Source organism: Podospora pseudocomata, assembly GCF_035222375.1.
Source record: "Podospora pseudocomata strain CBS 415.72m chromosome 2 map unlocalized CBS415.72m_2, whole genome shotgun sequence".
In the NCBI taxonomy this organism is placed as follows: Eukaryota; Fungi; Ascomycota; class Sordariomycetes; order Sordariales; family Podosporaceae; genus Podospora; species Podospora pseudocomata.
The window spans coordinates 127124-150171 of NW_026946365.1; the positions used below are offsets into that span (position 1 = coordinate 127124).

The 23048-nt window shown below is 54.8% G+C and overlaps 10 protein-coding genes and 1 non-coding gene across 11 annotated transcripts; 5 read left to right on the plus strand and 6 right to left on the minus strand.

Annotated features, from left to right (window-relative positions):
• Nucleotides 1-6: 6 nt before the first annotated feature.
• Nucleotides 7-2145, plus strand: MUS18 (UV-damage endonuclease; the record flags this gene model as incomplete). The annotated part of the gene is made up of 3 exons (XM_062882888.1): nucleotides 7-609; nucleotides 673-1074; nucleotides 1144-2145. The coding sequence occupies 3 exons, from the start codon at nucleotides 7-9 to the stop codon at nucleotides 2143-2145; spliced, it is 2007 nt and encodes a 668-aa protein (XP_062746594.1).
• Nucleotides 2146-2753: 608 nt separating this feature from the next.
• QC762_000970 (uncharacterized protein) lies at nucleotides 2754-4294 on the minus strand (the record flags this gene model as incomplete). The annotated part of the gene is made up of 3 exons (XM_062882889.1): nucleotides 4239-4294; nucleotides 3288-4144; nucleotides 2754-2967 (listed from the first exon to the last, which is right to left on the minus strand). Exons 2-3 carry the CDS (start codon nucleotides 3893-3895, stop codon nucleotides 2754-2756), a joined length of 822 nt encoding a protein of 273 aa, XP_062746595.1. The 5' UTR covers nucleotides 3896-4144; nucleotides 4239-4294.
• Nucleotides 4295-6019: 1725 nt separating this feature from the next.
• QC762_0029960 lies at nucleotides 6020-6115 on the plus strand. Its single transcript has one exon. It is a non-coding gene; the product is annotated as a tRNA-Asp (tRNA).
• Nucleotides 6116-7611: 1496 nt separating this feature from the next.
• QC762_000980 (uncharacterized protein) lies at nucleotides 7612-8999 on the minus strand (the record flags this gene model as incomplete). The annotated part of the gene is made up of 2 exons (XM_062882890.1): nucleotides 7612-8861; nucleotides 8915-8999. 2 exons carry the CDS (start codon nucleotides 8997-8999, stop codon nucleotides 7612-7614), a joined length of 1335 nt encoding a protein of 444 aa, XP_062746596.1.
• A 1239-nt stretch (nucleotides 9000-10238) lies between these two features.
• Nucleotides 10239-13520, plus strand: CDC8 (Thymidylate kinase). Its single transcript, XM_062882891.1, has 2 exons — nucleotides 10239-11167; nucleotides 11225-13520. The coding sequence occupies exons 1-2, from the start codon at nucleotides 10831-10833 to the stop codon at nucleotides 11896-11898; spliced, it is 1011 nt and encodes a 336-aa protein (XP_062746597.1). The 5' UTR covers nucleotides 10239-10830; the 3' UTR covers nucleotides 11899-13520.
• On the minus strand, nucleotides 12339-13349 carry GCH1 (GTP cyclohydrolase 1; the record flags this gene model as incomplete). The annotated part of the gene is made up of 1 exon (XM_062882894.1): nucleotides 12339-13349. The coding sequence occupies one exon, from the start codon at nucleotides 13347-13349 to the stop codon at nucleotides 12339-12341; it is 1011 nt and encodes a 336-aa protein (XP_062746598.1).
• Nucleotides 13521-14307: 787 nt separating the features above from the next.
• On the minus strand, nucleotides 14308-18793 carry QC762_001020 (uncharacterized protein; the record flags this gene model as incomplete). The annotated part of the gene is made up of 4 exons (XM_062882897.1): nucleotides 14308-16145; nucleotides 16222-17191; nucleotides 17253-18445; nucleotides 18508-18793. The coding sequence occupies 4 exons, from the start codon at nucleotides 18791-18793 to the stop codon at nucleotides 15808-15810; spliced, it is 2787 nt and encodes a 928-aa protein (XP_062746599.1). The 3' UTR covers nucleotides 14308-15807.
• On the plus strand, nucleotides 14351-15455 carry QC762_001010 (uncharacterized protein; the record flags this gene model as incomplete). The annotated part of the gene is made up of 2 exons (XM_062882896.1): nucleotides 14351-14938; nucleotides 15012-15455. The coding sequence occupies 2 exons, from the start codon at nucleotides 14351-14353 to the stop codon at nucleotides 15453-15455; spliced, it is 1032 nt and encodes a 343-aa protein (XP_062746600.1).
• A 253-nt stretch (nucleotides 18794-19046) lies between the features above and the next one.
• On the minus strand, nucleotides 19047-20215 carry MRPL2 (54S ribosomal protein L2 mitochondrial; the record flags this gene model as incomplete). Its single annotated transcript, XM_062882898.1, has 2 exons — nucleotides 19047-19900; nucleotides 19975-20215. 2 exons carry the CDS (start codon nucleotides 20213-20215, stop codon nucleotides 19047-19049), a joined length of 1095 nt encoding a protein of 364 aa, XP_062746601.1.
• A 271-nt stretch (nucleotides 20216-20486) lies between these two features.
• LCL2 (Long chronological lifespan protein 2) lies at nucleotides 20487-21289 on the plus strand. Its single transcript, XM_062882899.1, has 2 exons — nucleotides 20487-20853; nucleotides 20921-21289. The coding sequence occupies exons 1-2, from the start codon at nucleotides 20613-20615 to the stop codon at nucleotides 21076-21078; spliced, it is 399 nt and encodes a 132-aa protein (XP_062746602.1). The 5' UTR covers nucleotides 20487-20612; the 3' UTR covers nucleotides 21079-21289.
• A 212-nt stretch (nucleotides 21290-21501) lies between these two features.
• Nucleotides 21502-22783, minus strand: QC762_001050 (uncharacterized protein; the record flags this gene model as incomplete). The annotated part of the gene is made up of 2 exons (XM_062882901.1): nucleotides 22449-22783; nucleotides 21502-22364 (listed from the first exon to the last, which is right to left on the minus strand). Exons 1-2 carry the CDS (start codon nucleotides 22687-22689, stop codon nucleotides 21502-21504), a joined length of 1104 nt encoding a protein of 367 aa, XP_062746603.1. The 5' UTR covers nucleotides 22690-22783.
• Between the last annotated feature and the right edge of the window lie 265 nt (nucleotides 22784-23048).

The following is a 23048-nucleotide window of genomic DNA, read 5'->3' on the forward strand; positions in this document are numbered from 1 at the left end:
ACCACCATGGCCCGCAAACCTGGATCCGTGTCCAAACAGGTGTCCAACCCCGAGTCTCCCATCCGCCCCCAGGTACTTCTTCGCCGCTCGAACCGCAATCTCGCCCAAAGCCAAAAGATGACAGACGAGGAGGATGAGTCCCGCGAGATTCAGGGAAAGATACTGGGCATCAGGAAGGGGGCCGACTCGGGGAATGCCACAGAGGCCACAGCTGAGGGTGTTCAGTCTTCGGGCAAAGAAGGGCTCAGGTTTGCCATTAAAGGTCTGGCTCGGATGGAGCGCCGGCTGCAGCGGGCGACAAAACGACAGAAATTGAAGGTGGAAGAAACACATCTCACTGAGACGCTCGACAAGGACGAGTACAAGCCGCCGGACGAGGTCGCCACTGCTGGCTGGAAGCAGCGACATCAGAACCGTGGTGTGTCGAAGCAGCCAGACCGTCAGGACCGGGCCCAAAGAGGTATGTTTGGCGGCGAGGGCCTTGATCTGAAAGACGAAGCACCAGTGGCTACTGAAGAGGCACTCGACACGGTCAAACGAGGAGCCGCACGACCTCCTCCCGTCAACAGTCACTATCTTCCGCTGCCTTGGAGAGGCCGGCTCGGCTATGTTAGCAGTCCTATAGTGGTCACCTGAGGCAAAGAATGGCATTGGATCTAATGGTATCATTAGGCATGTCTCAACACCTACCTGCGAACCGCCAAGCCGCCAGTCTTCAGTTCCCGCACATGTCGCATGGCGTCCATCATCGACCACCGGTATCCGCTCGCCGACCCGGACCAACCCGAGCATGCAACCAAGAACAGGCCGGACAAGTCCAAGGCGGTCGATCATGAACTGGGGGTCCGCTTTGTGCAGAATCTTGGGCTTCAGAATGCAGCCGATATCGTCAAAATGATACGGTGGAACGACAAGTACGGCATCAAGTTTATGCGCCTCAGCTCCGAGATGTTTCCCTTTGCCAGTCATGCTGAACACGGGTACAAACTGGCCCCCTTTGCATCAGACATTCTGGCCGAGGTAGGGAAGGTGGCTGCCGAGCTCGGCCACCGTCTCACGACACATCCCGGCCAGGTATGATCCCTTGCGCAAGAAACACTGTGGTCTCGATGTCGTTGCTGACAAGGACTCTTGTGCTTTTAGTTTACCCAGCTCGGATCTCCCCGCAAGGAAGTCATCGAGGCTTCCGTTCGAGACCTTGCGTATCACGACGAGATGCTATCCCTCCTGCGGCTGCCAGGGCAGCAAGATCGCGATGCCGTCATGATTCTTCACATGGGTGGGGTTTATGGAGACAAGGCCGCAACTCTGGATCGATTCCGTGCCAACTATGCCGAGCTCTCCCCATCGATCAAGAATCGGTTAGTTCTTGAGAATGACGACGTTTCTTGGAGTGTTCATGACCTGCTGCCTGTCTGCGAAGAACTCAACATTCCACTCGTACTCGATTACCACCACCACAACATCATCTTCGACCCTTCAAAGTGCCGAGAGGGGACGCTGGACATCTCGCAGCCAGAAATCATGGAACGGATCACAGCAACCTGGCGGCGCAAGGGAATCACGCAAAAGATGCACTACAGCGAGCCATGTCCGGGCGCCGTTACACCGCGGGACAGGCGCAAGCACAGCCCACGAGTCATGACGCTGCCGCCCTGTCCGCCGGATATGGACCTCATGATTGAAGCCAAGGATAAGGAGCAGGCCGTCTTTGAACTGATGCGTACCTTCAAGCTCCCAGGGTTTGAAAAGATCAATGACATGGTTCCGCATGAGAGGTTTGACGAGCCAAGACCTGTCCCACGAGTTCCGTCGGCAACAAAGAGTAAGAAGTCCAAAACAAGAGCCAACGTCAGGCGGAAGCGAGCGGTCGATGAAGAGGAGCCGGCCGAAGCAGACGACACGGCCGTCGCCGAATCAGATGCCATCAAGACAGAGGCGGCTCAGGTTTCTGAAGTTACGGTCACGGCGCTGGAGTTTGGGATGGGTGGTCCCGATAATCGGGTTTACTGGCCACCAGGCATGGAGGAGTGGTTGAAGCCGAGGAAGAGACAATCCAACAAAAGCACCAAATCAGGCAAACGGGATTTGGAGGAAGATGACGAAGACACAGGAGAAAATCTGGAAGAAGCCGAAGGGATCTAGAGAGATGTCATGGCCTAGTAATGAAACACCACCTCATTCAAGAATCGACTCTTATTTACCGTAAAACCGACAAGGTCTTCTCCCAATGCTGCTTCTATATACATGCAAGATGTCCCTTTGTTTTCCCGCTGCGCCGCCCAAAATGATGCAATGACAAGCCCCAAAAAGAAGAAGAGAAAAATAAAAAGAAAAAGACAACAGAACCCCTTTCCTAAAGGGCCTTGAGTGCAGAACTCCAGATGCCCTGCTCTGGTTGGTGTCCTGAAGGTGGCTCAGTCTGATAACTTCTTCCCTTCGTTTGTCGACTGGGCAATGATTCCTGGACAAGCCCCAGCGACGGATCTTGGTAGATGAGGCGCTGGAGATGGGATTTTCCGGGGTAGAGAGATGCTGAAGGACGTGTGCAAGCCTGCTTGTTACTGAGAAACAAGGGCACAGGGTAAAAAAGAAAAAAAAGTATAGAAAGGGTGGTGGTGAGGTGATTAAGACTGGATAAGTGGCAAAGGAAGCAGGCCAAAAAATGATGAAACGTAGCGAGCGTGGGCAACCGAGTGCGTCCAGAGATCGAGCGTGTCAAAGTGCAGCGCAGGACAAGGCACCCCAGAGACTTAGGCAGAGCTTGAAACCTGCGTCGAGGCCTGGGCAACCTCTCCCCTCAACTCTCTGCACCGGGGATTGGAGCAGGTGCCGCAGAACAAGGTGCTTTTGCCGTAAGCCTTGATGGTGTCGCAGGAGCAGGTGATCGACTTGGAGATCAAGGTCGTCGAGCAGGCGTAGGATATCGAAGTGCCGCACATTTTCTTCTCGTGATTCTCTTTGCTACTGTGGTGGAGGGATGACGGTTGCTAACGTCGTCTTGTCGACATCCGGAACGGGTGGTGGTGATGGCCGGCCCTTGATCCGAAATCTGTTCTGTGCTTGAAGGTACTGCAAGTGAGCTGGCTGGGACCACGTCCTTGATGCTGCTTGCTAAAGCCAATGTGCAATGAGGACCCAAACCTGCCCTCTCTCAGGTTGCCAATAGGTCGGGAAGCTGTTTTGACGGCGACGTCGCGAGGTTCGACTGGCTGCAAGACGGTGTTAGCGCACGCGCTTCTCTGCGTCTGTCGTGGTGTAAAGGGGAGAAAGAGATGCCCACTTACTACTGAAGATGGTCCAGAGGGAGGTGGCAAAGGGGCATACAGATTCTAGACTTGCTTGGCTCTGCAAGGGGTGGTTGTTGATCACTGATCACTCTCCACAAATCGAGGAACTGATGGTTTCGAGAAGAGCTTGTTCTTGTGCGGTTGGAGGCCTGGGGCGTGACTCTATTTGAAGAAATAAACTTGCTCGAACGTCCGGAAATCCGTGTGGTCCAGAAATATAGCGCGCTCAGAACGTGAGCATGTGGAAGCCAAAAAGAGAGCAGCGGGAAGAGCGCCGTCTTTAGACCGGAGCTTGCCGGACTGGAAAAATGGTGTGGTGTTGTGGCAGCGCCGACTCGCACATGGAGGAGCTGGAAGGGTAAGGGGAACGAGAGTTGCAGGTGCTGAGGGATCTGAAACTTTGGACAGGTGAGGGTCTTTTCAGCCAGGATATTAAACACTTTGAAAAGACTCGACGATGGGCCTGCCCAACGACACCCACTTCTTCCCGAGCGAGACGCAGTGCGTGCCCATTGCCCCCATGTCATGTCCCATCCCATCCATGCCCTGGCAGCATGATGAAATGGATGGGCGGGGTTCTGGGCCCCCAAAGAATTCGACGTCATCGGTCCACCGCTAAATTTGAGGGTCGTGAACTTTCTCCTCGGGCTCCACCGAGTTTCCGTCCGCTGACATGCACCACCACTGGGCTACGACATCCGCCAGTGACATGTCACCCCAGACAGATGCGAACCGACAACAAGCTTTCTACGGGCTGAGGGCCGACTCGGACATCTCACCGCAAGTGTGCATGTAGCGCAGCGTTTGTCGAGATGCGTCGAGATGGGCTGCGTTTAACAAAGCTGGCGCAGTGCCTGGGCAAAAATCGTTAGTGTCACTCTTCCCCAGACGGGGCCACCTCCCCCATCCTCCCGCGCGCAGTGGCTGAAACAAGCTGAGGGGCCAAACCGGATTTCAAGTCCCTTTCATCTGTAAGTCAACAAAAATATCTTCTTATCTCACACGGCACTCCTCTTTGCAGTCATTGGGGTCCATTCTGGTCGCCGACTCCTTTTTGTGCAGCAAACTCAGCCTAGCACATACATACACATGCTGCCCAATTATGTAATACATGGGTGGGGTCTCGGAGCCTTCATTCCTCTGTCCAGTGGGTTGCCAACACCCTCACAGGCCCGGTCCGTCTGTCATATGTCAATGCCATTGTGACATCAGGTAACCAAGATATCTACCCCAATTGCATCTAGTATTTACTTACAACGTGCTCTCTCTTGAAGAGTGCACATAGTTGTATGCTCACCAGCATTTCATCAGGGCGCTGCGATCTCCGTGGTCTAGAACTTACGTACATTGCCGAGGATCAGTACATGATTGAACTCTTGGTGAACAGGGGCTGCCAAAAGCTTTCTCTGGTGGAGACTGTAGATGTAACCCTATCGACGCGACTGCCGGATGCCTCAAAGAAACTTTGAGAGTCCTGTAACTCAAGGTGTGGTAATCTGCAATAATGCAAGAGATACGAAGGAGCACGTCCGATATTCCAGCGAGGCCTAGGCCTTTGTCATATACTGACATCGGCACTCGACAAACCTCGAGGCTCCCAGTACACCACCAGTCAACATATACCTCCCACCTCCGATCGAGCTCACGAACGTCGTGGGATGGCCTCGAACTGAGCCACCCTCTTCCTATCTCCCGTCTTAGATCGACATCACCAAGACCAGCACGCCGCCTAGGAAGACCTCATTCCATAGCCTATCTTCCAGACAACCATCTCTTGAACGTTGACAGATGGAGCTACGATAGGGTGCGCATGCCATCTGCACCCTCTTCAACGGAGCCTCCAGAGTCTGAGCCCCTTCCACGACCATGCAGTCCACCGACAACTCGCCGGTCTCCTCCCCCTTCCCCTTCATCACTTTCAAGCCGGCCAATATCGGTGCACTTTGTAAACGCCTTTGGCGGGCCAGACGATCCAATATTGCCGTTGCCATCAACGCCTTATCATGCAGCAGGAACGGGAGCGAGCACTCCCACACTCTCGGTCACCCACCCTGATGGATCAACCGAACCTTGTTCTTTGATGCTTCCCAGCCCTCTCCATCAAGTCCAGCAGGAGCAACCCGCTCTCTATTCAGCAGCCGAGACAGAGCCTTGCTCAAATCTGAAACATGATATTCAGATGGCCCCGAGCACAAATAAACCCCCATCGCCACTAGGTGAAACAGCAGAAGGGGACACGGCCAAAAGCAGGACTGTGAGACAGAGGGGAATGTCGGTGGACAGCATCATGAACACGCCTGGCTGCTGCGGTCTATGCGAGAGACGTACAGCCAAATTGATAGGCGGGAAGATTACGGCTTGGGTGATGGGAACATTGATCCCAGTTACCTTTGGAGTCATGACAGGGATCTTGTCCAAAATGTTCCACTGACCAATGTCCATCTCTGGGGTTAATCATCGTCTGGGGGGGCAGCTCGGACATCTCGTCGAGGTTGTAGCCCCAGAGAGCTGTCATCGGGCATTCTTGAAATAGAGCTAAGGTGTGTCCTGCCAATCTGGGTAGTAACGTCCACAGTGATGCAAAGATCACACCGGTGAAGTTGGTTTTTGGGAACTAGAATAGATATCTTTTGTTGCTTGTTAGATAATCATATGTCCCTTATAATGTCACTATCCCGGCTCGCTCTCGTCAACGCCAAGCTACGACAGGTGTCCACACCTACTTCAAATCTTCCGCAGTATAGTGGTCAGTATGTGAGCTTGTCAATATCCACCTGGATAGAAAACAACGCTCGAGACGCGGGGTTCAATTCCCGGCGGGAGAGATTGTGACCATTCATTTTTACTTTTTGGGTAGTTTTTTGCTCTTGTTGGCCCTGTTACGTGCTGTTTTCATAGTCCTCACATAATCATCTAGCTATCGTGCATATATCTTTTTGTAATGAATTATTTGCTTACTCCTAGCGACGATAAACGTCTGTGGTCTATGCAACATAGTGCTAAGGTCGGGTTAGGAATGGAAAGTACATATCGGTAAGGCTGGAGCTATGATAGTAGCTGAGGGTGAGAGATATCAGTTCTTGATGGCGGATGCTTGTCGTCCATCAATTCGGGCTTGGTCTAAAACACTACCTTATGTTCCATCCAAAGTCTGTATCTAGCTAGATGACCAAAGAATTACTGGGTATCCACTGACCCCCTAAGCAATAGCAACGACGAGACGTACCAGCACAAGCACACTGGCCACCCATCCACATGCAAACAGCATTTGTAATCTTCTGGCATCATCTGATTATATATCAACCAGGAGTATTTCACAAAACAACGTTCCAATCCAACATAGTTCGCTCTCAGGACGCACTCAGTAGATGTTCCCGTTGAAAATCTGACACCAGGCTTCCGTCTTGTCTCGTTGTTAGGACGTTAAGTTGGCTGAGCAACATTTATTTACCTCTAGGACTCTATAATGAACTACCTTTGAAAGTCACAGCTAATCTGGTCTCGGTTGGCCTGTCACCCGCATCGATGGAGTCTTTTCTCTGTACCTCTGGGGTCTCGTGGGACAGCAAGAACAGATTCAGGGTAAGGTGAACACAGTTCAGTTAGGTTTAGATGAAATAACGAAGAAACAGCACAACGCCTCATTAGCTTACTGTTTCCTTTGCCGTAATCTTGCTTCGGCGTGGCCCGAAAAGCGAATGGGTGTCGAGTTGACATGTGCTGGCCTGTAAGGACAGAATGTAATAAAAGCTCACTCGCACGATGTATGAGGTATCATACGAAATCTGGGCCAATAGTTGAAAGTGAATAAATTACCTGTGCCGGTACCATAAAGTAGCTAGTTTACCCATCCCACCATCCAACTGTACATAACACCAGACATCCATCCATCATACCTTGCCCAAAGTCAACAAAAGTTCCGCCCGCCCAGGTAGACCCCAACACCAAGAAAACACCAGATCCATTTCCACAAATGCCAACTTGGTTGTGTCTGGAACAATGTGCCCGTGCGTCCTTCCCAAGCCAGTCTAACAAGCCACGGGACAGATGACGGGAGCCCGACCAAGCCTCCTTTCCAGCCAGCCGGAAATAGACTCCTAAAACAGCAGCATTCCCATTCCCTTGTGCCAACCTAGCCATCAGAGCAGAACCTCCCAGCTCTCGGACCGAGCTATATGGGCGTTCGAAAACGCAAAACATCAAAGCGACTCCACAAAGAGACAAAACAACAAACGCAGCACCAAAAGCATGTCCCGAAAAACACCTTCTGCGATATCAAGAGCAAAGAAAGTGACAGAAAAAGAAAAGCGCACTGGACTCTCTAGGCCACACACTCAACTTCGACTACTCGATTTTCATGGCTCTCGTCAGCCATGGGCAGAGGAGAAGCAGGAGCATCACCTTCTTCTTTGGCTGAGGTGCTCTCCCACAGCTCAAAGCTCTCCCCCGTTCCCTCCATAGGCTCCAGCACCGCCGCTTTGAGGGAAGCTCCGTCGCTGTTGCCCATGATGTCGTCGACGTTTACAGACTCCACATCGGCAAGTGTCGTCCGTTTCTGCCGCTGCTCTCCGCCATACGATTGTTGCTCGCCCTCTTCTGGCAGGACGTGGTGCTGGTGCTGGTGCTGGTGCTGGTGCTGGTGCTGGTACTGATCGTTGTCCCCAACGACCGTCTCAGCTTCTTCTTCATCCCAGGGGACGAGCACCACGCTGTCCTTGGTGCATCCTTCGGCGTAGTAGTCGGCGGCATTCATTTCAACAAGAGCACCCCTCTGCTTTTCAATGATCATGTCATCGACGTCGCCCACTCTGGCGGCCTCTCGAGCAGAGGTCTGGGAGATATCGTCGGCAGGGGGAATGTTCTCCTTGTCTCTGCCCTCGGCTCGGTCGCGACTCTGGCGTCGCCCAGACTCCTCGTCGCTGCTAATTTCAAGGGTGCAGGTGCCGTGCTGAAGAAGGTTCGTCATCTCCTGTTCCGGCGTGTCTTCGTGGATGTCAAAAAACCAGGAGGATTGCATGCCGCCCGTGGACAGCAGGAAGGAGTCCGAAGAGGCAGGGGCAGCAGCGGGGACGGGCGCGGCAGAGGTCCGCAGAGAGCCAGAGTAGGCTGGGATGGAGCCCTTGAGGGCGGCATCGAGCGAAAAGGGAACTGAGGAGCCGGCGCCGAGGCCAAAGGATGGGGGATCAATCCGCTGCGTATGGCGGCGCTTAGAGAGAATGCCAATCCGCTTGGAGCCGCGGGTTGGGGAACGGCCAGCTGGGGCGGTTAGGGGACTGGGCGTGCCGGTAGTGCTGAGACGGGAAGCTTGTGATTTTGGCTGAAGAAAGGTGCGCGGCTTGGAGGAAGAGGAGAGCTTGCTTGGGGGAAGACTCGCAGCGCCGTGGAGGTTGGAGGTGGAAGCCGCCTTGGTCATCACAAAATTGGAAGGCTTGAATAAGGGCTTCACGAACCCAGTTCCATCAGCGCCGGCTCCCTTTGACCGCTTGGAGAAGAGCACTGGGTCGACATTTTCAGAGTCGTCGGCGTCCACCACCTCGGAAGCCTTGCGCTTAGCTGGGGAGTTGGAGAGGGCTGTTACGGTCAGTATGAAGCCTAGGGCATGCAGGACAGAAGCAGCAGCATACCATTCTGTCGGTTCTTGAGGCTCGTCAGTGTCTTTAACCGTGTGTGGTCAAGAGGAGCAAACGGCTGACGGCTAACAGTCGCCATGGCGGGATTGTCGTAGCACACCACCCGAGAAGGAGGGAAAGGGGTGACGCTGTGTTGTGCTGCGCTGGCTAAGTGTGTCCAAGCCTAATCGAATGCCCGACTCGATCAAGGCGATCAATCGTTGGTGAGCCCAGGCAGGGGGGCAACAGAAGCCAACAAATGCTCAGGATTTGCTTGTTTGCTTCTCTGCTCAGTGTTCCTTCTGAAATTTGACCTGTCCTGCTGTCGTGACAAAAGAACAGGAAATGCAGAGCGAAGGGGACAGGAGGGAAAGAGAGGCGACACGGGGCGGGGCGGGCGAGCGAGCGAGGGCTGCGCACTATTCTTATTGCGCAAGCTGATCTGGTGGGAGATGGCCAGACGCGATAGTATGCTGGATAGACGGATGGATGGGCTGGCCGGGCAAAAGCGGTCGCTCTTGTTCCGGTTTGTCTGGCTGTTTGACGTTGGGGTGCGAGAAGCGACTGGCAGCGAGGTGACCCAGACAGATGCCGGATATCTGAGGTTGGGTGAGATGTCAGAGAAAGCGCTGGCAGATTACCTAGAGCTGCTGCTGTGGCAGGACAAGTTGGACAAGGGGGACCAAACTGAGAGATGTCGGCCAAGAGAGAGATGGAAACTGAAGAGGGGAGAAACGGAAGCTGTAGCCCAACGGCGATGGACAAGCTGGGAGGACGAGGTAAGGCAGGTAGGTAAGGTAGGTGGGTAGCTGCCCTGGAAGTGGTGGTGGAGGGCGGCGGGCGGCCCTGAGTGGTGGGGGGCAGGGCACCTCAGCGCGAGGGAGGACCTGGATCGAAGTGAGGTGGTACTCGAGGTACTGTTAGAGGTACTCCTGTAGGTACTTCGTCGGGTGCTGGTGATACGGTACTGTGCTGTGGGCGAACAGAGAGATGAGGTAAAACTCTACGCGTAGCGGCCGTGCCGTTGGGTGGCTCTAATTGGACTCTGGAGCGCAAGGGAGAGCGCTGTCCACGGGAACAAAAGTTGCCCACAAGTGCTTGCAGGAGCGTGCATGGGCGACAAGGCCTGCCATTGGACAGCGGCTCTTCAGCGGACGCGGTGTACACAATGCGCCAATCCACAAACGAATTAACGCGTCTTGGACTGCCCACTCCTGTCCAGCAAGTACAGGATCCGCGTCGCATCTTTAAGAGGCCGTGCCGATTCTGCCCGGGCCGGCACTGTGAACTTGGAGAAGACACAGGTGAGACAGCCACCCCTCCTTCCTCCCTCCCCTCCCTTTGACTTATCTCTGCGTCTCTGCCTGCCTACATACAATAATTCGAGATATGCCCTCGACGCCTGAACAAAGATATTCGGGTGGCTGGTTGAGTCGCTACGGCCTCAGGTTTCAACTGGCCCATTCGATGAGACTGCGCCCTGGCAGATGTTTCCATTGCCACCATCTCTTGCCAAGGCGTCAAAAGAGGAGTTGGGCAGAAGAAACAAGCGGCTACCCAGACGGGGGTTTCGCACAGGCTTTCTTCCTTTCTTTTTATAGTGGCCGTTTGATCGGTTGATCATGGCGGGGGTTTTGGTGGCAAGCGAGCAAGCTTAACTCGACCAGCACCTTTGAGAGGGGAACGATGAACCCCTCGCCTTCAAACTGGAATCCACACTGCACACCCGACCTGTGTACCTCGCTCATCGAACCCGATTCACGTCACCTGTTTTTCCCCTGACGATGAGGCGCAACCCCCTTGGGATGGCACATACAGGAAGGATAATGTATGTAGGCAATAGGAACCATCATTCCACAGGCTGACACTACTGCAACTGTCGGGCGAAGTGCCTCACTCATCCCATTCATGATTTGTTCCTTCAAGAACCTATGCCGCAGCAGCTGCCAGCTGGCACCCGTCAAGCCATCTGCTACTGCACTTCCAGGTTGCCAAGCCTTCCAAGCTTCCAGATGCTCCTCAGAAGCTCTGGCTTTGGGCCTTTCCGTCATAAGCCGACCTCACCTCACCCCACGGACGAACGACATTTGTATCTGTCCTCGAGTCCATTCACAATGACATCAGCAAACGATGGCAACACCAAACCCACCCGGGGCGCCCTTATCGTCCTGGAAGGCCTGGACCGGTCAGGCAAGACAACCCAGGTCAAGCTTTTGGAGCAGCGGTTTGTCGAACTGGGCAAATCCGTAAAAGTGATGCGCTTTCCCGGTACGTATCTGCTGAGAGAAAGAAGCATGGCCGTCTAACATGGCCAAACCAACCCAGACCGCACAACCCCGATTGGCCAGATGATTAACTCATACCTGACTTCCCAAACAACCATGTCGGACCACGTGATTCACCTGCTTTTCTCGGCCAACCGCTGGGAAGCCGCGTCGCTCATCACCTCGTTGCTGTCGCATGGCACGACAGTCATCTGCGACCGCTACTACTACAGCGGCATCGTCTACTCGGCCGCCAAACACAACCCCCTTTTACCGCTCTCGTGGGCTCGCTCGCCAGAGGTCGGGCTCCCCAGACCAGATTTGGTCTTGTTCCTGGACCTGGACGAGCAAGAGGCCAAGAAGAGGGGAGGCTGGGGAGGTGAGGTGTACGAGAGGGCCGAGATGCAGAGGAGGGTGAGAGAGTTGTTTTGGGGTTTGAGCTTGGGAAAGATCGTGGGGGCGCCGCATTCTGCTCTGGAGTGTGCCCCTGGTGAAGGTGCAGGCACCAAAGGAGGAGGAGAGGAGGAAGTTGCTGTCGGTCCACCCAGCGCACAAACACCGGATATCAGTGGAGGGGTCGAGCACCGGTTCAGACAAGAGGAGGAGGACTTGCATGTGGTAGATGCCAGTGCGAGTGTGGAGGAGGTTGCCGAAGGCGTGTGGAAGGTGGTCAGGGACAGAGTGGAGGCGGTGGAACGGGGCGAGGTCGGGAAGGTGGTGCGAAGAGTGTCATGATTTATTCATGCCCCATGCCAACAACACATTGTTGATCGTATGCTATTGAATGCTATCCTATCCCTCCTGTCCGTAGCGTGCCAGACTACATTATGTTGAATGATGGCAGATGCGATGTTGAGATCATCACCTCATACGTACCAATAAATCATGCATGTAGATGCGCCCGCCCAACCAAATGCTCCATGCTGTGTCGGCTGCGCTGCATCGTGCTCTCGTGTACAGACCGTGACCGTCTTTCCCAAAACGCCATGTTTACGTATCTTCTTTTATGAGGGAAAAAAAAGAGAGAAAACAAAAGGAAAGGTACAGAAAAAGCAAAATACCACACCGTATTCCCGAATATTTGTACTAGGCATCGCTGCCACCCATCCTGCTCTTTTGTTGAAAAGAATCACACAGCCAGCAACACCTTGTCAACGCAAAGGGTATCAGTTGTTTTACCGGCGGTTGACGCCAATCAGACTCAGAAACTCGTTTCTCGTCTTCTCCTTCCTTTCAAAGCACCCCAGGACGCAGCTGGTGATGGTGCTCGTCGTCGTCTTTTCCACCCCCCTCATGACCATGCACAGATGGCTCGACTCCATCACCACGGCCACACCCTGGGGTTTGAGCACCTCCATGATGGCGTGCGCCACCTCCTTGGTCAGGCGCTCCTGGATCTGCAGTCGGCGGGCAAACAGCTCGGCGATGCGCGGCAGCTTCGAGATGCCAATGACGGCGTTGGACGGGATGTAGCCAATGTGCATCTTGCCGTTGAAGGGCACCAGGTGGTGCTCGCACATGCTGAACACCTCAATGTCCTTGACGATGACCATCTCGTTGTGGCCTTCCTGGAAGATGGCGCCGTTGACAATGTCTCGCACGTTTTCCTGGTAGCCCTTTGTGAAGAAGAGCATGGCTTTGGCGTAGCGCTCGGGCGTGGCCAGGAGACCCTCCCTGTCGGGATCCTCGCCGATGCACTCGAGGAGGGTGCGGACGGCGCCCTTCATCTTCTCCATGCGCAGCTCCTTCTGCTCGGGGGACTCGTCTAACCTCTCCCGAGTGCCGCGGCTGGGGCGGGAGAGGCCGTCAAAGTCGATGAGGGGGCTCGGCGAGCGGGTCGACGTCTCGCCAGCCTCTTCCGGTGTCGGAGCGATGGCGGGCTCAGGGACGGCCGCCGACGAGGTCGATGTCTTTCTCTTCTTCTTCTTTGGCGTGGGTTCGGGCTGGTCCCGGAAGTCGCGGGCCGGCTTGCTCATGCTGGAACGTCTCTCGGCGTTCTGACGGACGCTGGTGCCGTTGCCGCTGGCCTTGGTGTCATCTCCATCTTGGTCGTCGGCGGCGCTGGGGCGCTTCTTCTTGCTGCTGCTGCCATCCTTGCCCTTGGACCTTTTGGTGCGCCGGGGTTCGCCAGCGGACGAGGCACCCGAGGGGCTCTGGCTGCGAGAGGGCGATACGAACTGAACCATGACGGAATGCGCAGACACGATGGATGATTCGGAGTGGGCGGAAATGTGTCGCCGTTGAAAGGAAAAATGGGGGAACTCGTTTGTTTGTTTCGTAGAAGGGGGAGACAGGATGATACAATGGCAGGCCGATGGCGCAAGTGGTCGAGTCAGGATTGGCAGACTCCGGTCCCCCTGCTCGGCGAGTTTTTTTTTTCATGGACCCTGGATCCCAAACTTTGATATTTCAGTGGATACCCGAACGTGGCTGGGTGAGAGGAATGGGAGGTTTGACGTCAGGGTATGTAGTCTGCAGCAAATCGGGGCAGAATGAATACATGAACGTGTAAAGTATATGGTGATGGACAAGGTATATGCAGAGGCACAAGTGCTGGCGATTAGCTGTGGCTGGCACATCACTTCATTGCCCCTTAGCATTGTTTTGCGACTCATGGCACTTAATTGACCTATTGTGTTGCGTCCACCCGTTCGCGGACCGAAAAGTGAGCTTGCCCTCTCGAAAAAAATAAATTGCTGACATTAAGACGCTGCAGTGTCCCGCTGCCCCACCACCCCCCTGGTGACGCGGGGCAGGTGGGTTACTTAGCACAGAGCGAAGTGGATCTTAGCGCAGCAGTGGCACGGGCCATGGTCTTGGCGATGTCCAATCTATTATCTCTACAACAACTTTGGAGCTCTGGTGAAGTTCGACCAACTCAGAAAAGGATACCTATTCGACTTCACCTTGCCAGGCAAGTAAAATATTCCATCTGCAAAAGGGACCTCATATTATCAAAAGCCTGGGAGCCAATCTCTACCAGGTCAGGTCCTTGTGTTAGGTTAGGTAGGAGGAGGTATCTACCAGACAGCAATCAAGAGCTCGGACCTCTTCGCGAACGACGCGGCCAATCTAATCTTCTGGGGACTGACAGCTTCATCACCGCCGTATTCACCTTCTCTTTCGCTCCCCCCTCTCACCTCTCCCATCTCCCCCCTCGACGTCCATTCGCAACAACAGCGTCGCAATGAACAGCACTCCCAACAAAAAGCGCACCGCCGATGGCGCCAGCGTCCAGTCGCCCGCTCTCAAACGACGCAAAGCCTCCACCATGTCCATCTCGTCCATCCCCGGATCTGCCCATCCGCTTCGCCAAACCTCGTTCCCCCCGCCAGACGACCTTGCTGGTGCGCGATCCCCTTCGGTCGATTTTGATGCCATGAGCCACGTTTCGGGCAGTCAAGTCAGCATGAGCGTCACCGGCCCCCCCAAGAAGAAGCGCGGCCGCAAGTCAAAGGCCGATAAGGCACGCGAACGAACTCCCTCGGTAGTTGGCGGAACCGCCAAATCAACTGCTGGCCCTGGCGGCAGTGTGGTGTCCGGTGCCGGCGGAAAGAGCACTGCACCCGGCGCCGCGGGGGGTGCAGGTGAGGACGGAGACGGCGACGAGGAGGGGGACACAGAGGTGGCCGCTACTGGCGCTGCCTTGACCAAAGAACAAAAGGAGGAGGAACATAGACAGAGGGGTATGTTGATCGGCGCCTTCAACGACGAACAATTTGACAGATTCGAAAATTGGCGAGCCGCCAACTTGAGTAAGGCTGCCGTGAGGAGAGTAAGCATCGCAAAAAGCCCCGTCTCGCTTTCTTTTTGGACAAGTCCGCATGCTAACAACCCTTCTCCTACAGCTTGTCAATGCTACCATCTCGCAGTCCGTAGCAGAGAACGTTGTGATTGGCATGCGTGCTGTGGCCAAGGTCTTTATCGGCGACATCATCGAGAGTGCCCGCAGGGTGCAAGGGGAGTGGATTGACAAGACAGGGGAGAAACAGACGGATTTACCCACGCCGCCTGCCACGGCTGTTCCATCACCGGCCGCTACCGGAGAAGGCAGCGGTGTGCCTCATTCTGGACAGCTGGGGCTTGCCGACAACACGGCCAGCAACACAGCCGCACCTGTCGAGGAGAGGCGTGGTCCGCTAAGACCAGAGCACATCAGGGAAGCCATACGTCGCTACAAGACAGGCTTGGAAGGCGGCGGAGTCGGTATGCAGCAGATTTGGCATCAGCAACAGCAGAGCGGCGTTGAACGATTTCCCACGAGGACAGGAGGGAGGAAGATCTTTCGTTAGGTCCGGGCCGAGAGCCAGCACGACCGAGTCAAGGACAATCATGCATATTTTGGGGCGTTTGGGTTTTTCTTTCCATGTCATTACGCAAAGGTTGGTTGGTACGCGACCTGGGAGAGACATGGCTCTGGAGGCAAAGAAAGGCACAGTTTGATACCCACTCTTACAAGACACGGGAATAATGGGAGTGGTTGGCGTTGTTTTTTTTTGCTCTGCTTTTCTGTTGTTTTTCTTTCGGGGGAGGGAATGGGTGCTTCATGGGTCGAGTCACCTGCCAGGACGGCAGATAGAATTCAGGTGTAGATTGCTACGTGCATAAATAGGTACAACATAAAACAACTAATTACTTGGATCGCTAGTACTCTTCCCCTTCATTTACACAAGTGATATGAACCACCGCCCCCCCGTAACACACGCTGCCCAGCTCGCAGTTTTCCCCCGCTGGCACTTTGAACATGCCATTCGGGCCCAATGAAAATTCCTGACCACAGAGCTTCACTTTGACGATACCCTGGGCAACCGAACAAACCCTCGTCCTGGGCTCTTCCTCTTGGACACTGCCTGGGGCCGTAGAGGGCCGCCAGTGGACACTGCTTCCCGGCTGGATGGTGAGCAGCTGAAAGGAAATAGTTGGGGTCAGAGGAAGAGCAGACATCGAAGAGTGGGCGAGATAGGTCGAGGAGACGGCCACATCTGCATGACGTGTATCGTCAGCTTCCTGGTGCGCAGAGAGGAATAGAAGTAAGAACAGGATCAGAGGTTGACTTACTCTCGGATTTGTCTCCCGTCCCTACCCGGATACGGCCGGGGGCAATCTCCCAGTCTGACATTGTGTAAGGTGGTACAACTCCCCGCGATGGGGAAGAGGCAGAAGAAGAGGCAGATGACAATGGCAGTGCACCCATTCCTGATCGTTGCGGCCTTGCCCCAACAGAGGCTGGAGTTGACTTGGAGGTCTTCGAGGCTGTTGATGGTGACCGCTTCGCTGCCGAATGCTTGGACCCCGAGACAGCTTGGGCAGGACGTTCTGAAGCTTGCTGAGTTGGGCGTGTCAATGACATAGACTTGGACAACCGTCCGGATTTTCTGGTGGATGTGATGCTCTCCCTTAGGCCTTGGGCAGTGCCGCCAACACCAGCCTTTGTCAGGCATTCTTGTGACACTTGAGCCCTTGCTGCTCGTGATGATACCGGAACGCCACTTTTTCCTTTCAAGGATTTACGGGTGGGCAAAGCGAAGATGGCTTCGTCGCTGCCGCTAGCTCCTGAAAAGCCACCTTTACTTGGCCTGGTATTCGGTGCTTCAGTAGGCCTAGTTTCTTTTGAAGAGTGGAGGCCACTGCTCGCGGTGGGTGTGCTCTTGTCATGCAAAGGTATTTTTGCGTGTTGATCAGGGACATGAAAATGTCTGGACGACGTGTTGCTACGGGCAGGCAGGTCGACGACAAGAAAACTGTTTGACCGTCGTCCAGGCGTGTTGTAGGGGTTAGGGACTGGCACCGGTGTCTCTTTGGGCCTTTTGGGGGTCACATCGGACAGGGGAACTCTTTTCTCCGTCTTCATTCTCCTTCCCGGCTGTCGAGGAGGTGCTTTTGGGGGGGCAGTTGCTGGATCGAGTGGTTGGCGAGAGATCACCAGTGCGGGCATTCTCCCTGTCATAGGATCAGGGAGTTTTCGCTTCCCGAGAATGGACATGGTGCCATCGCGGTTATCGTTGAGTAAAAGAGCCCGGTGACTTGCCTGGAAAGAGGTCAGCAACATCACTCCTCACAAAAATCACGGGCACAGGTGGGTAACCAACGCTGAAATGCCCCCCAAGGGCCCAGGCCTCCGGAAACACAGTTTGACAATCCCGAATTGGACAAACCCATGGATATGGTTCATTGATTCGTGGTTCGTATCCCTCAGGGAAAAGGGCACCGGCTCCGGGAATCCTGCGTGCTTCGCCATCCCATGTGCCCGTCCACTGAGAATAATGCCGCTCACCACATATGGTGATGGGACTAGTCTCGCTTGGCTTTGCAGCTTTGTCATTGACGCTCTTGCAGGTATCCCGTTGTCGAAACTCACCATTCGGGAGAGTGGGAACAGGGATAGCTGTCTCTTCCACTGTCCGCGGTTGCTTACCTCTAACCTCCTGCTCGGTCTTGGCCCCTTTGGCCCTTTTGAACCGCCGCTGTGTTTCGCCTTGAATGCGAAAATCGTCTTCTGACCTTGCATCGCCATTGCCGCTTTGATCGCTGGTATTGTCACTGTCTACCATGACAACTTCTGGCTCAGGCACTTGTTTAATGTTGACCTTGGGTGGGCTCGCCAACCGCCACGCAGAGACCGCCTTTTCATGTCGGGGAACTCCAGCTCGTGAGGGCGGCGTGACATGTCTCGCGTTCGAAACCAACAAGGGAAGCTCGCCATTTTCATGCCCGTGGGAGTTATGCGAGGCACGAGCAACTTGTTTCCCGTCATCTGTCGCGGCTGTTGAGCCGGTGCTGGTAGAGGGCCGTTGTCGTTGTGGAGAGCGGGATTGGTGCACTGGTGACTTTCTGGCCCAAGAAGGACTAGAGGTTGGTAGAATGAGTCTTCTGGTTGGCCTTGGGCTTGGATCAGCTAGCTCATCTAGTTGACCAAGTTCGTCTTCGCTGTTTTCGAGGGCGATGCGCTCATATTGACGATGCGACACGTGCGGAGATGGAGATGAAGACCGCAAGAAATGTGGAAGCAATCTTCGTTTGGGAGCTGGGAAGATTTCAGGGGGGGCTTCGAGGTTCCGTTTCTTGGTGGCGCTTGTTGAGGAGAGATGAGATTCGTTGTCAGGGCTTTGCCGGTGCTGGTGAAGACCAGTTCCTACCTCTGGTCTGGAATAGGTTGGCCCACCCCTGATCCCAAAATAAGATGCCGTCCGAAAAGCAACAGGAGCTGGTGATTTGGAAGGGCCCCGAGGCTGCAGCTTGTTTTTGAACTGTTCATGCGCGTCGCCTTGTTCTACCAAGGCGACTAGACCATGTCAGCCAGTCTGCCGCTTCAACACATCTACAGGACAGGGAAATGGTATTTACCTTGTTTCTGCTTCTGTGGGCTTCTGCTCCTACTCCGGGCACGGCCGCTGCCTCTGTCGCTGCTGGCCCTGTTCCTCTCACGGGCCTGCTTCAAGATCTTTTTGTTATACCTCAGGTTCTGGCTGCTAAAAACAACCTTCTTGCGTGCTGGCGTTGATGGACCAGACTCATGTTCTTCCAGCTCCCCAGAAGAAGGAACAGAGAGTTTTGGACTGCCACCGTCGGCGGCGCAACTACCGGCTCTCGTAGGCGTCTGAGAAGCCATGATGTGGCCGGGACTGTACATGGCGAGACTGATGAATCATGAAGGACCAGAAGGTGGACACAATGCAAACCTGTTGTAGGCGAGATATTGTCCCTATCGGGCTCCTCACATTCCAATACCCCGTCCTCTTGAGTCCCCTGCATCCAGGTCCGCAAAATGCCCAACAAGGGGAGGGAGGGAATGAGATGCATGCCAGTAGAGTATGCTTCCACTTCCCTCTCATGCTTTACTCTTGACAATAATGTACATTTCATTTCCTATCATTACAGATGGTTCACGCCTCAACCTTTCCGGAAGCGTCTCCTCCCTTCGCAGCAGCACCAGCCTTGACCTTGGCGGCAAACGCGCGTCTCTCGGCAATCCTCTTCTCACGGTTTGCCCGCACACGAGCCTTGTATTCCTCCCTGAGCTGAGCCTTGGCAGCCTTGCGCTTCTTGATGGCGTTGAAGCTGCACATTCTCTTTCTGCGACGCAGGCGGAACTTGGCCCTTCGGGAATCCATCTTTTCCGATCCTGGGATGGTTCCCACGTCACCCACCAGGCGACCAATCTCCCAGTTGCTCTCGCGATAGCTGTAGTCGTCCTGCAGTCTCAACACACGCGTGTTCATGCGGATCTCGGCCTCTTTCTTCAGGCGCTCCTTTTCCTTCTCGGCGGCGGCTTGTTGCAACCGTCTCTTGTGAAGCTTGTCTTTGATGAGGGCGGAGATGATCGAGTTGCCGTCCTTGAGGGGTGTCTTTTCGGGCTCTCTGACGGCGGCCTCGACCGGTTCTGGAGCTGTCTCCTCTGGCATCTCTATTTGCGGAAGACGAGTAACTGCTAGGGGAATGCCGCTGGGCGAGAGAGCATCGGGGGTGGCTGGGGCCTCTTCGGTCTTGCGGGGGACAGCCACCAACCCGAGTTTCCTCCGGCGGGGGGCGCCCGGGGGATAGGGGAGCTTGTCTTCACGGTTGAAGGTGACGCCAATGTACTGGCGTGTTGGGTGACGGGCGGGATCGCGGTAGTACTTGACGTAGCCAGCAACAGCGGCGTGGATGGTGTGGTCTCTTCCGAGGATTGTGTTCTCGCCTGGGTGCCATATTGTACCACGCTGCTTGTAGATGATGTTGCCGGGAATGACATATTGATCTAACGGGCGCCAGAGATTAGTTACCGGCGCAGTCTCCCCCGCTCCATAGCCTCCTGCTTTTTCGTCAACATACCACCAGTCTTTTTGGCGCCCATCTTCTTGGCTATTGTCTTTTTATTAGGGATCCTGTAGGCACCCTGCGACTTGACCGAGGCATAACGTGTTCCCTGGAGGGCGGCATTGGTCTGTTGCAGCGTGATCCTTAGCCTTGTGAATCGCTCTTCGAGACCGGCGACAGTAGTCGTGGTGGTGGTGCCACGCAAAGAGGCAGCAGCCCCCCTCTGAAGGGGCCGCTGCAGCTGTACGAAGCTCATTGGAACCTCTCTGCAGCGGACTGGTCACGGCCAATCGCACGCTCACTGCTGGCAGATCGGTGAGGCAAAATGACGGGGTCGGTCGGTGCGGGACTGACGGGCGACGACGGTGTGGTATAAAGTATTTCCTGGACCTTGTCCGTAGCTTGCTCGGCACCGGTGGGTGACTTGCTGGGGTGCAAGTTTTCCATGCTTAGTCATCATCCAGGTTCCTGCCAAGACCTTGCCAGAGCCAACCAGTTGGTTACTGATAAGATAAGACTAACACCAGCTGTCCGAATCCATGATGACCTCAAACTCCTGATCCCTTCCAATGGGGAGATTGCGCCATTCGCATTGAACATTAGAATCCTCCCCTTAACCACTCGCACTGCCCATCAGTGCCTACACGTTCGACATGCGCTCCCTTAGTTTGATTCTGCTCGCCCTGGCGACCATGCTCACTCCCATTTCGGCGCAGTTTGGCTTCTTTGACCAAATGTTTGGCGGCGGTGGTGGCGGCGAACAGGAGCAACATCACGGTCACGGTCATGGCGGGCACCAGCGACAACAGCAGAATGCGCCGAGCGATGGGGCAGGATATCGCGCCCAGTATGCCCGTCTTCATTGCGACAACTACCTCTGTCCCGATACGCTTGGTATGTTGCCATTTCTAACATTGTCAGCCTACCTTGTGGGATTGCTCGCTAATCCGTCTTTTAACAGCCTGTGTACACTTCCCCCACCACTGCCCTTGCCCCTGGCCTGCGCACGAAGAAAAGGTTGAACTGGCTGAGGGTCAAAGGATATGTGTGTCCCACGGAGGCTTCAAGGCCGGAGAGGCGGCGAGGAAGGTCGAGTTAGCCCGCAAGGGGCTGCTCTGAAGAATGACCATAGAGCAGAGACACAGACACAGCACGGGTCGCGCCATTTCTCACAACCAAATGGCCTGGCGCAAACAGGACAGGCATGGAGCGTAACTGGTGCGCTGGGAATTGGAGTAAGGTAGTTGGCATGGGTCATAGACAGTGGCCATATACAGCCTGAAGAACAAAGAAGCGCAACGAAAGTAATGGAATTAGACCGTCAACGATACATCCCTGCCCTAGAGACAAGTTGAATATGCATAGAACCACCATTCCTCATGTCCAGCGTGCCTACGCCAAATGCTCCCCGTCATGATTCGTCTCCACAGCCCCGCCGTCGAGGACAGCGAATCGCAACAAAAAAAAAAAAAAAAAAAAAAAAAGAAAAAAGAGAGAGAGAAAACAGAAAACGAATAAGAGACAAATAACGCTTGCAATTGTTTATAAACCTCCCTGGGTTCCTGCAGGAGGCACCGCAGGAACCGGTGGCACCTTCTTGGTCTCATCGTCATCCTCGTCGTCTTCTCCTTCGTCAGCATCCTCCAGGTCCTCAGGATGCCCCAGCAACGAGGCCACATTCTTCATCTCGTAATGCTTCTTCCTGAGCTCTTCGAATTTGCGATGCTTTTCCCTCTCCTCGGCGCTCATACCCACCAAATACTCTTCCCCATCCGTGTCATGCATGCTCCCGTTGCTGTCCACGTGCACCGCCCTCGGTCTCTTGCTGGCCAAATCACCAAACTCGTGCTCGGGCACCTCCTCCTCGGGCTCACCCAGCGACAGGCCGGGAATGTCATCCTCTGTCGATCCTGGAGTCCCACCGGTGCTTGTCTTGCGCTTGGAGCCGTGATGGGTAGGGGGTACGCCGTCGACACGGTCCAGATCAATCCTGCCTGGGTCCAGCGGCTCCGGCATCTCGACGTCGTCGTCGTCGGAAGGGTCTTCGGATGGGTCATAATGCTTGGCGTAAGGGGTCTTGGGCTCGTTGATTTTCATGGTGGCAGTGCGCTCTTGCTCGGTGAGGTAGAGGTTGGCCTCGTCCCATTTGAGACGCTGGCTCTGCTCTTCCGAGTCGCCCCCATGGGCCGATGATGGTGTGCGGGCACGAAAGACGCCCGGACGAATGCCGGCCGCAGACGAGGAGCGGCGGTGCCCGGCATTGTATTGCGTGTTGACAATGGTGAGCTCTTTGGCCTCCTTGGGGGTGAGGGGATGGTCAGGAGTGTGGCTGTGTGGGAAGCTGGGAGTCGGCTGGTCGACAGGCGAGATGGGAGGGGAGCCGCGGTACGAGTTCTTCAAGATGCCTATTCTCAGAGAAACATGGTGATTAGTAGGGGATTGGACATAGAAGCGCAGGGCAAGGTAGGTAACTAGGAAACAGGACATACCTTTCGGTCGCGGAGCATTGTGACTAGGCGGGGTATGGGATGTCGGGCTTGTCGACATGGCTCGGCGCTTGTTTGCTGTCCTTGTGAGGTCTTGGTCGGCTTGAATGTGCGTGCGGGTTGCTGAGTTGGAAATAAACAGCTCGTCGTTGTAGATGATGGAATAGGGCGGGTTGTCTGTCTTTGACTGGTGAGTGCCAGTGGCCAGTGGCAGGCAGCGGCATGGGGGGTGGCCGTTGCTCATGAGAGGTAGGGTGACCCTTCTCCTTAGGTGGGGTCATCTGCAGCTGCCAAGCCTTTCGATGGTCCTACCAGGCAGTTGTCAACGGCCATTAGATACCTACTCACTGTTTTCAAGAGCCTTGAACCTTGAGCTCGACGATCAAGATACCAGTTATTCATTCATAGCTAGTTGACAGGCTAGATCGCTGCTGTCTCTCAGTCTGTATTTCTTTTGGAGGTAATCAGAGCTTCCTCTCCTTACAAGGTATGTACAAGCATGGTGGCTACGTCATTGGGCCCTCGACGCATACATAATGCACATAATGTACCAAAAATGGCCTGGCAGGTCCTGCGTCAAAACCTTCAAAGGAAGAGCCCCGA

What these genes read in the sequence shown, in the direction of transcription:
- CDC8 (XM_062882891.1), top strand. Translation starts at nt 10,831, where the DNA reads ATGCCGCAGCAGCTGCCAGCTGGCACCCGTCAAGCCATCTGCTACTGC. An exon ending in AAAAGTGATGCGCTTTCCCG is followed by an intron (nt 11,168 to 11,224) that starts GTACGTATCTGC and finishes AAACCAACCCAG; the next exon opens with ACCGCACAACCCCGATTGGC.
- LCL2 (XM_062882899.1), top strand. Translation starts at nt 20,613, where the DNA reads ATGCGCTCCCTTAGTTTGATTCTGCTCGCCCTGGCGACCATGCTCACT. An exon ending in CCTCTGTCCCGATACGCTTG is followed by an intron (nt 20,854 to 20,920) that starts GTATGTTGCCAT and finishes GTCTTTTAACAG; the next exon opens with CCTGTGTACACTTCCCCCAC.